At 43.7% G+C, this 11,803-nt stretch overlaps 1 protein-coding gene across 3 annotated transcripts in view; it reads right to left on the bottom strand.

Moving 5' to 3' along the window:
- The window catches only part of LOC121532985 (actin-binding LIM protein 3-like), an 89,953-nt gene extending 84,826 nt beyond the window's left edge, over window positions 1-5,127 (bottom strand). For all 3 annotated transcript variants that reach the window (XM_041838762.2, XM_041838765.2, XM_041838768.2), the window contains exon 1: window positions 4,657-5,127. In XM_041838762.2, the coding sequence (XP_041694696.1) occupies window positions 4,657-4,669 (13 nt within the window). In that variant the 5' untranslated portion in view covers window positions 4,670-5,127. The remainder of the gene's footprint in view (window positions 1-4,656) is intronic.
- Between the last annotated feature and the right edge of the window lie 6,676 nt (window positions 5,128-11,803).

Below are 11,803 nucleotides of genomic sequence, written 5' to 3'. Positions count from 1 at the left end.
GCTAGCAAAACAGTCCTGTAGCTTAGCATCTGCTTCATCTGACAAATGTTTTATTGACTGAGTCACTGGTGCTTCCTGCTTTAGTTTTTTCTTGTAAGCAGGAATCAGGAGGATATAATTATGGTCAGATTTGCTAAATGGAGGGTGAGGGAGAGCTTTGTACGCGTCTGTGTGTGGAGTAAAGGTAGTACGTTTAACATGCTGGTAGAAATGAGGTAAAACTGATGTATGTTTCCCTGCATTAAAGTCCCCGGCCACTAGGAGCGCCGCCTATGGATGAGCGTTTTTCTGTTTGCTTATGGCCGTAAATAGCTCATTGAGTGTGGTCTTAGTGCCAGCATCGGTTTTGTGGTGGTAAATAGACAGCTACGAAGAATATAGATGAAAACTCTCTTGATAGATAGTGTGGTCTACAGCTTATCATGAGGTACTCTACCTCAGGCGAGCAAAACCTTGAGACTTCCTTAGATATCGTGCACCAGCTGTTGTTTACAAATATACATAGACCACCACCCCTTGTCTTACCAGAGGCTCCTGTTCGATCCTGCCGATACAGTGTATAGCCCGCCAGCTGTATGTTATTCATGTCGTCGTTCAGCCACGACTCGATGAAACATTAGATATTACAGTTTTGAATGTCCTGTTGGTAGGATATACATGCTTGTAGTTCGTCAACTTTATTATCAAGCGATTGTAAATTGGCCAATAGTATCGATGGCAAAGGCAGATTAGCCACTCATCGCCGGCTCCTTATCAGGCAGTCCGATCTCCTTCCGCAATATCTCCTTCTCTTTCTACTGCAAATGACGGGGATGAGGACCCTGTCGGGTGTCTGGAGCAAATCCCTCTCATTAAATAAAAAGTATTTGTACAGTTCAAGGTGAGTAATCGTGTTCTGATGTCCAGAAGCTCTTTTCGGTCATAAGAGACGGTAGCAACAACATTATGTACAAAATAAGTTAAAAACAATGAGAAAAAACAAACAAAACAACATGATTGGTTAAGAGCCCATAAAACGGAGAGAACTTCACCAGGGAATAACCTGCCGCTCTCTAACTTGTACACCCAGAAAGACACACACTAAAAGACACACGAAACTAACCCACTGACCATGAGATACAGAGCAAGCAGCAGATGAGAAGAGAAAGTCTAACCTCAATGTAATTACAGTGTAGCTCCTGGGCTATCACACCCAATGTAGCGGATAACATACAGAACAGAACAGAACACTAACACTAGCAGGCCTAGGGGGAGAGGAGAAAAGAGGAGAAAAGAAAAGAGGAGAGGAGAGGAGAAAAGAGGAGGGGAGAGGAGAAAAGAGGAGAGGAGAGGAGATGAGAATAGAGGAGAGGAGAGGAGAAAAGAGGAGAAAAGTGGAGAGGAGAGGAGAGGTGAGGAGAAAAGAGGAGAGGTGTGTGGAAAAGAGGAGAGGAGAGGAGAAAAGAGGAGAGGAAAGGAGAGGATAGGTGAGGAGATGAGATGAGAGGAGAGGAGTGGAGAGGAGAGGAGAGGAGAAAAGAGGAGGGGACAGGGGAAAAGAAGAGAGGAGAGGAGAGGAGAGGAGAGGAGAGGAGAGGAGAGGAGAGGAGAGGAGAGGAGAGGAGAGGAGAGGAGAGGAGAAAGAGAGGAGACGAGATGAGAGGTGAGGAGAAAAGAGGAGAGGAGATGAGATGAGATGAGAGGAGAGGTGAGGAGATGAGAGGAGATGAGAGGAGAGGTGAGGAGATGAGAGGAGACGAGATGAGAGTTGAAGAGAGGAGAAAAGAGAAGAGTAGATGAGAGGAGAGGAGAGGTGAGGAGGGGTGAGGAGAGGAGATGTTGTATCTGCTTTGTGTGTGTATGCCTGGAGCCAGAGCACTGACACGTCACACAACCATCTGCCTGCTGTGACACTGCTGACTCTACGCACACGCTGCTGAGAGGGTGTGTGTGGGTCTGTGTGTGTGTCTGTATTTGTTTGTGTGTGTCTACAGCACGTGCTTGTTGCTCGGGTGATAGTTCTCCACATGGTGACCTAACCCTTCCGTCTCCTGTCAGCTGACACAAGAATTCTACAGATTAACAAAATAATTCCAAACATTTATTCAGCCACCAAAGAAATTGCACACACACACACACCCACACACACACACACACACACACACACACACACACACACTCTCACTCACTCACACACTCAATAAGGCAAGGATCTACACGGGAGACTTAAGAATGAATAATGAATAGTGAATAATGCAATGACATCCAATAACAGGAGAAAGAATGATGTAGGCCTAATAATAATACAATCATACAGACCTGGACATTGGGGAGGGGAGAGAGGGGGAGGGGAGATGGGGGAGACAGGGGGAGGAGACAGGGGGGGGGAGGGGAGATACAGGGGGAGGGGATATAGGGGAGGAGATGGGGGAGAGAGATAGGGGGAGTGGAGTTAGAGGGAGGGGGAGATAGGGGGAGACGGGGGAGGGGAGATGGGAGGGGGGAGGAGAGATAGGGGAGGAGAGGGTAGGGGGAGGAGAGTGGGAGGGGAGATAGGGGTAGTAATGTAAAGGAGTGCAGTGATGGCAGTGGAAGAAGAAGAGGAGGAAAGAGGGAGGAGAGGAGGGGGGACTGGAGTAACTATGTGTGTGTGTGTGTGTGTGTGTGTGTGTGTGTGTGTGTGTGTGTGTGTGTGTGTGTGTGTGTGTGTGTGTGTGTGTGTGTGTGTGTGTGTGTGTGTGTGTGTGTGTGTGTGTGTGTGTGTGTGTGTGTGTGTGTGTGTGTACAGACAGCACGTGTTCCTGGGGGAACTCTGGACACACTAGCACACAGGCTCCTCTTATCAAAGCAATGATTATGGGGAAGGTCTGTGTGTGTCTGTGATTGTGTATGTTACTGTGACTGGTGGCGACTCAGCTGACCGGGGATCAGTGGTGTTGCGATGACATGCAATTGCCCCTGGCATTGCAGGCTAGTCAGCTGATATGAGATCAGTGTGTGTATATATCCTTCAGGGGGATGGCCTCTGCCCTGGCAAGATTAGCTGACTCCAGATCAGTAGATATGTGGCCCAGGGGCTGCTGGGGCTGAGCTGTCCAGGCTTGTAGAGCTGGATTGGGGTTGAGCACTCCAGGCTTGGTATAGAGCTGGACTGGGACTGACAGGGACTGAGCTGTCCAGGCTTGGTATAGAGCTGGACTGGGACTGACAGGGACTGAGCTGTCCAGGCTTGGTATAGAGCTGGACTGGGACTGACAGGGACTGAGCTGTCCAGGCTTGGTATAGAGCTGGACTGGGACTGACAGGGACTGAGCTGTCCAGGCTTGGTATAGAGCTGGACTGGGACTGACAGGGACTGAGCTGTCCAGGCTTGGTGTAGCGCTGGACTGGGACTGACAGGGACTGAGCTGTCCAGGCTTGGTATAGAGCTGGACTGGGACTGACAGGGACTGAGCTGTCCAGGCTTGGTGTAGAGCTGGACTGGGATTGACAGGGGCTGGTCGCAATGAGCATTGCTATTCTGCTAGGGAGACAACTGGTTTGTGGATGTATGTGATGTGATGTACAGTATGATTCTGATGCTGATGATGCTGATGATGAAGATGATGCTGATGATGAAAATAAGATTGTTTACTAAATGAAAAAGACAAACTGCACATTTCTAATATCAAATTCTGTGAATTATTATGTAGAGATGCCGTTTGCCAGCCAGAGAGACACACAGAAGCCCTGACATGTCAGAGAGCAACAGCTGCTGAAGGAAGTCTAAGACGACTCACAGCAAATGCTGAGTAACGATAAACACGTCCCCTACCTTGACCCCTAACCCTTAACATAACCCCAACAACACACCACACAACCCCCACACAGTACTCCATCCTCGCACTCAGTCCCCGAATTGAAGCAACTTATTCAAGAAATATTACCAAGGATGAGCTAATAAAAAGCATTCATGAATCCTAAAAGAAGTGAGGTAGAAAAAGAGAGGAAAGAAGTGAGGGAGAAGAGAGGAAAGAAGTGAGGGAGAAAGAGGGTAAAGAAGTGAGGGAGAAAAAGAGGAAAGAAGTGAGGGATAAAAATAGGAAAGAAGTGAGGGAGACAAAGGGGGAGAGAAGTGAGGGAGAAAGAGGGGAAAGAAGTGAGGGAGTAAGAGAGGAAAGAAGTGAGGGAGATAGAGGGGAAAGAAGTGAGGGAGAAAAAGAGGAAAGAAGTGAGGGAGAAAAAAAGAGGAAAGAAGTGAGGGAGATAGAGGGAGATAGAGGAGAAAGAAGTGAGGGATATAGAGGGGAAAGAAGTGAGGGAGAAAGAGGGGAAAGAAGTGAGGGAGAAAGAGGGGAAAGAAGTGAGGGAGAAAGAGGGGACATAGTCTGGGTAGCCATTTGAATAGATGTTCAGGAGTCTTATGGCTTGGGGGTAGAAGCTGTTAGAAGCCTCTTCAAATCAATACAGTGTAAATGAGAACATATGTTAATAAAATATTGCATTTAATGCACATCAGTAGTTAATGTTTCATTGAATGCTACTAAACCTGTCTATTCTCTATTGTTGTATCTTATTGTTCATCTGTCTTGTCTGTGTATCCTCCTCAGAGAGTGAAGCTTCAAAGTAACCTAGAGAAGAGAGCTTCACAGTAACCTAGAGAAGAGAAGAGAAGCGCACCGGAATGGACTGACTCACCACTGCTACTCATGATGCTCACAGGTTCTCATCCAAGACAATGTTCCCAGAAAACGATCTTCAGAGCAGCTATAATTCCAATAAACCGAAATATCCTTTCAACTCTGTGACTTTTCAATGCGAATATGGGGAGACCCGAAAAAAGACAGAGAGAGAAAGAGAGAGAGTAAGAGAGGATGTGCGAGACAGGGGTGTTCCTAGTGCTCTGGAATCCAATTCGTAAACGACAACCTTCCTCCTCTTCTTCAGTGATTGAGCAGAAAAATAACTTCAGACAGCCAGGAAAGATACAATGTTGCTCAGTCGCGTTCCATGTTTTGGATGTTGTCCCTCCCGGTTGATTCCACAGTGTTCTCTCAAAGCGCTGACCATGGTTGACACTGCCGTGCGTTCGCTCTATTCTCTCACCCTGTTGGTATGTGAAAAGCGCTCGCGCTCCAACAGCAAGCTCCCATCCCACTGGAGCGACGTCACCGGAGCAGAGCGCGTTGGTTCCGTGTGGCACACGAGCGAACCAGGGAGCCAACAATCAGCGCGTTTTCTCAAGGGAGAGGAGGGGAGAACAGGCGCACCGGCGGCATGGGATTTAAACTCCGCGGATGATTAACAGGGATGACACCGGCCTCTTCTGGAAGTATATTCTAGTGCACACTAATATAATAATTGGATTATTAGCTTTATTAACCTAGATAACAAACAGTGCTGGGGAAGCTACTCTGAAATAATAGTTTACCATCCTACCAATTACTTCACACTGGAAGAAGTTAAGCTACACTAAATATACCCTTAAGACAAATAGCATATAGTTTACTTAACTGAAGTTACTTAGAAAAAGTACTTCACTACATCTAAGATACTGCCTAAAAAATTATCATATCTAAATCTGAAATGTCATAGACTACACATTGTAAGAACAGATCAATCTGGGGTCCGATGTTAGCTGAATGTGTAATTTAACCTATTAAACACTAACACATATGTTTCAAGTGAAAATTATGAATGTCTGATACCGAAAAAGAAAGGAGATTCTTGCCTATACTTCACTCGTATTTTATTTTATTTATGCAAAACAGTTGTGTGTAGTTCCAGTAGTTAGCTACACTGCTACATGGCAGTAAAGTAATTAACTACTAAAAACACCACCTAGATTAGAATTTAGTTCAACTACCACCAATCTACTGCCAAATGTAGCTGAATTACTAGTTGAACTACATGTAGTTCACTACCACTGACAAACAATAAGGCTTGTAAAACTAAACCAAACAACTATCATTACAAAAGTTAATTCCCTCGTTTTGAATAAAATACGCCTATTAAAAAACAGGTTAACTTTCACCTTATGATCATGAGATGAAGTGAGCGTCATGAATGAGATTCCCATCGATATCTATAATACACAACGGAAGGGGTTCATATATGCAGGTATGGTGTCACTGAAATCAATCACTAGTTATTCATGCTTGTACAGAGATTGATTGGAGCTGCCAGCACTGCGCTCCTCATGACATTGTCGCCACCTGTCGGACATTAGTGCTCATTTGAACCTGCTGCTTGGAGCCACGTGGGAAGAGATGAGACTAGTCTACTGATGCTGACAGATCAAAACAAATCAAGCTATTGTGGAGCTGAGCAGGATTTGATTTGGGAACCCTCGTTATTTGTAATAACAGTGTAATATGTAATAGTTGTCTTGTGTGCATTGTTTATGTGTCTGTGTCTGAGGCCCTGATGTAGCCCTAACAGTAATTGTGAGTCCACATTTCAGACATTTGCACCTCGTTATAACTCCTGGTTAAAGGGAGAAACAGCCCTGGATCAAAACACATCGTAGGCTAATGGCAGCAGGTAAGCTAGCCGTCCATCAGAAGACTTAGCAAAACCTTTCTTTAGCCAAACCTTTCTCCATCCAAGCCCTGTGGGCTAGTTTGCCAGTAAGGACAGTAAGGCATACATTGAAGGCCACTGAACATTATGATCAGGGTGAACACTGTGTGTGTGTGTATGTGCTTTCCTACCTTTTCAGGACCCCAATGTCCTAACAATTCATCAAAATGCTGTGTGTGTGTGTGCGTGTCAGGGGGTTGTTAGACTGTGTGCCTGGATAAAGGGTTGGGATTGTAGGCTTTAGAGAGGAATGCAGCAGACCAGGGATACAGTGTGCTGACCTGAGTGTGTCTGTGACAGACTGGAGCCAATATTCCCTCAATGCAGCACAACACAACATAACAACACACTGCTGCTATGATGGCAATGGGTAACACTTGACTTACCGGCAGACAGTTATAATGCATTATGATACAATCTTATACCATGGCATAGTTGAATACTCAATTCTGATTGGCTTTGAAGGCATTCTAGAGTGTGCATTATTCCTCTGTAATGCACAGCAATAACCAACGGTATGACGTTAATTCTTACATGTTCTATGTTTGAGCTGCTTTTGAAAGCAAAAGTCGAATTCAAAACATTATTGGCATTGTTGAATTCGATTTTCAAGCAATGACTGCATATATGAATGGACAAAGTCATCAATCACGTGACACCATTCATTCCTATGTGAAGACTCAATGGGTGTGTTCGAGCGGTAAGCCTAACGAAGCAGACTGTAGACGAAAGTGAAGTCGGGGGAGGTGCATCTGTGACAGCCGAAAGTCGGACACTGTAGTTGTTTTCCAACAGCAAGGCTCAGATCAACATGGCAGTGTCAACATAGCTGCTATTGTTTATAAAACATACATACAAGGTTTTCTGTATAAATGCTCTAATAAACATTTATATAATCCCCATATCACACACTCACAGACTAAAAACATAACATGTGTACAATTAATTGGTTAGAGAGATGGAACAAGTCACATCCACTAGATTCCTCTGAGTTCTAATGGATGAAAAGTTATCCTGGAAAGATCATATTCAATTTGTCTGTAGCAAAGTGATGAAATGTGTTGGTATCATCAAAAAGATTTGTGATTTGGTTCATCAGACATGCTTCCTAACTCTATACTACAGTTGAAGTCGGAAGTTTACATACACTTAGGTTGGAGTCATTAAAACTCATTTTTCAACCCCTCCACAAATTTCTTGTTAACAAACTATAGTTTTGGCAAGTCGGTTAGGACATCTACTTTGTGCATGACACAAGTCATTTTTCCAACAATTGTTTACAGACAGATTATTTCACTTATAATTCACTGTATCACAATTCCAGTGGGTCAGAAGTTTACATACAATAAGTTGACTGTACATTTAAACAGCTTGGAAAATTCCAGAAAATGATGTCATGGCTTTAGAAGCTTCTGATAGGCTAATTGACATAATTTGAGTCAATTGGAGGTGTACCTATTGATGTATTTCAAGGCCTACCTTCAAACTCAGTGCCTCTTTGCTTGACATCATAGGAAAATCAAAAGAAATCAGCCAAGACCTCAGAAAAACAATTGTAGACCTCCACAAGTCTGGTTCATCCTTGGGAGCAATTTCCAAACGCCTGAAGGTACCACGTTCATCTGTACAAACAATTGTATGCAAGTATAAACACCATGGGACCACGCAGTCGTCATACCGCTCAGGAAGGAAACACGTTCTGTCTCCTAGAGATGAACGTACTTTGGTGCGAAAAGTGCAAATCAATCCCAGAACAACAGCAAAGGACCTTGTGAAGATGCTGGAGGAAACAGGTACAAAAGTATCTATATCCACAGTAAAACGAGTCCTATATCGACATAACCTGAAAGGCCCCTCAGCAAGGAACAAGCCACTGCTCCAAAACCGCCATAAAAAAGCCAGACTACGGTTTGCAACTGCACATGGGGACAAAGATCTTACTTTTTGGAGAAATGTCCTCTGGTCTGATGAAACAAAAATAGATCTGTTTGGCCATAATGACCATCATTATGTTTGGAAGAAAAAGGGGGTAACTTGCAAGCCGAAGAACACCATCCCAACCGTGACACGGGGGTGGCAGCATCATGCTGTGGGGGTGCTTTGCTGCAGGAGGGACTGGTGCACTTCACAAAATAAATGGCAATATATGTGTATATATTGAAGCAACATCTCAAGACATCAGTCAGGAAGTTAAAGCTTGGTCGCAAATGGGTCTTCCAAATGGACAATGAGCCCAAGCATACTTCCAAAGTTGTGGCAAAATGGCTTAAGGACAACAAAGTCAAGGTATTGGAGTGGCCATCACAAAGCCCTGACCTCAATCCTATAGAACATTTGTGGGCAGAACTGAAAAAGCCTGTGCGAGCAAGGAGGCCTACAAACCTGACTCAGTTACACCAGCTCTGTCAGGAGGAATGGGCCAAAATTCACCCAACTTATTGTGGGAAGCTTGTGGAAGGCTACCCGAAACATTTGACCCAAGTTAAACAATTTAAAGGCAATGCTACCAAATACTAATTGAGTGTATGTAAACTTCTGACCCACTGGGAATGTGATGAAAGAAATAAAAGCTGAAATAAATAATTCTCTCTACTATTATTCTGACATTTCACATTCTTAAAATAAAGTGGTGATCCTAACTGACCTAAGACAGGGAATTTTTACTAGGATTAAATCTCAGGAATTGTGAGTTTAAATGTTTTTGGCTATGGTGTATGTAAACTTCCGACTTCAACTGTATATCTTAATTTACCCATATCTCATTCACGGTAATATTGTCTGGGCCTGTACATATGCCTCCTACCTACACAAATGACTCATTATACAAAATAAATTTGCAAGACTAGCCACCTCCTCTAATTACCTGGCTCCATCTGCACCTTTGTTTAAGAAACTCAATATCTTGTCTATTTACGACATTAATGTACGCCAATTATGCACTTTCATCTACAAATACTCATACCCCCCAGACAGTTTACGTAAACCCTTCAATAGATTCTTACAGGTTAATTCTGAAATATCGATATAACACAAGACACTGCGATAACCTTCACCCTCCCCACTGCCGCACCTCACATAGTCAATTCTCTATCAGATACAGAGGTACCATACTCTGGAATTCTTATCTTCACATTGCCAAAACCTCATCATCCCTCAATAACTTCAAGCGAAGACTGGGGGTCAGCCTGATGAACCAAACTACCCAATAATCCCCTCCATGAAGACTGGGGGTCAGCCTGATGAACCAAACTACCCAATAATCCCCTCCATGAAGACTGGGGGTCGGCCTGATGAACCAAACTACCCAATAATCCCCTCCATGAAGACTGGGGGTCAGTCTGATGAACCAAACTACCCAATAATCCCCTCCATGAAGACTGGGGGTCGGCCTGATGAACCAAACTACCCAATAATCCCCTCCATGAAGACTGGGGGTCAGTCTGATGAACCAAACTACCCAATAAACTCCTCCATGAAGACTGGGGGTCAGCCTGATGAACCAAACTACCCAATAATCCCCTCCATGAAAACTGGGGGTCAGCCTGATGAACCAAACTACCCAACTATCCCCTCCATGAAGACTGGGGGTCAGCCTGATGAACCAAACTACCCAATAATCCCCTCCATGAAGACTGGGGGTCAGCCTGATGAACCAAACTACCCAATAATCCCCTCCATGAAGACTGGGGGTCAGCCTGATGAACCAAACTACCCAATAATCCCCTCCATGAAGACTGGGGGTCAGCCTGATGAACCAAACTACCCAATAATCCCCTCCATGAAGACTGGGGGTCAGCCTGATGAACCAAACTACCCAATAATCCCCTCCATGAAGACTGGGGGTCAGCCTGATGAACCAAACTACCCAATAATCCCCCCCATGTAGCCTAACTCTCACACTCACACAAACACATAATCAAACATGTTTTTTTTGTGTATACTGAGTATATCATGTACAATTATGATTAATATGCTTGAACACACTATTTTTTTTGTACTTACATCTGTGGTTTTCATATCAGCCCGTTTGGGTTTCCAACCTCACCTGCACACCTTTTTTACCAGTTATTTATCTGTACTGTTTTGTCTTTCACTTCTTTTCTTTGGTGCGAATAAATAAAACCTAAAACCCCAGAGAGAGGTCTCAAATGTCACTTTCAATTGTATCCCCTGTAGCTTTAGAATTGCAAAGTTAGTTCCTGTTTCACCCTATAGATTGGTTGACAAATAGTGCCTCCCACAATGCAGGTGATGGCTGCATGGTGCAGTTGGTGAGAAGCAACTGCAGCGACTTGAAGGCGACTTAATCAAAAACACGTTTTTTGTAAAGTTCATGCAGTCGACATGTAGTCTCAAATTGTTATACCGATAATACAACACACTTTGAAAGGCGGTGACCATCGACTTGACGAAAGTGATCTGCTTGAATGCACCCAATAGTGCATTGAAGCCAAATGAAGCCGGTTAAGATGTCCTCCCACGGAGACATGCGCAGTTTGAGCTACTCCAAGAAGTGAAGTTGCAGGCTAGCTCAGTGCTGCACGCTCTCATTGAGCAACTTAAGTTGAAGGCCGACCGGGGTACTGCAGGCTGCTATTAGCAACTAAATTATTCCTATAACTTCTTCTGTGTGTGATTTTAAAATAAGCGGTTCAATGACATACATCTGGTGTATTAGAAGCAATTATTGGTACCATGATTTTCTTCAAAACATTTTTTTTTTACATGAAGATTGACCACGAAGATTGACATTTTTCCATTCACTATAGGGGATCCTGTTTTCTGCTAACAATGCCTGCAGTACCACGGTCGGCCTTCAATGAGAGGGGGCAGTCATTCTCCCCTGCTAGCAAGTCTGTTTATTTGGTTAGCAAGGCAACTACTGTAGCCAGTGTTCCCCTAGGAATTACAAAACAATTAAATTAAATAAACGGATGAGCATGCTGTGAAATGTTTGTAAAACAAGAAATTAATTACAAGTAAGAAGTAATGTGGTATATTGCTAATTAATTTCATTTTTGTGACCAATGTATTTTAAAATAAATAATTTACATAAAATAGTAAAACAGATAAACAGTTTTACAACTGAATATCACTAATCAACAAAGTGTCTGCCCTGCCACAAAATTAGTGAACTATATTATTATAGCTCAGGGCAATAGGCTGACATTTTTTTTTACAAGGAGTACATGATTTCCTCCTAAGTATAAATGTAAAATCACAGAAGTAAATCTAGTAGCACAATAGAAGTATTTCATTTAAT

The sequence above is a fragment of the Coregonus clupeaformis genome, chromosome 2, assembly GCF_020615455.1.
Source record: "Coregonus clupeaformis isolate EN_2021a chromosome 2, ASM2061545v1, whole genome shotgun sequence".
Taxonomy (NCBI): Eukaryota; Metazoa; Chordata; class Actinopteri; order Salmoniformes; family Salmonidae; genus Coregonus; species Coregonus clupeaformis.
Note: the sequence above shows the minus strand (reverse complement) of the source record. Positions and strands in the feature narration are given on the sequence as shown.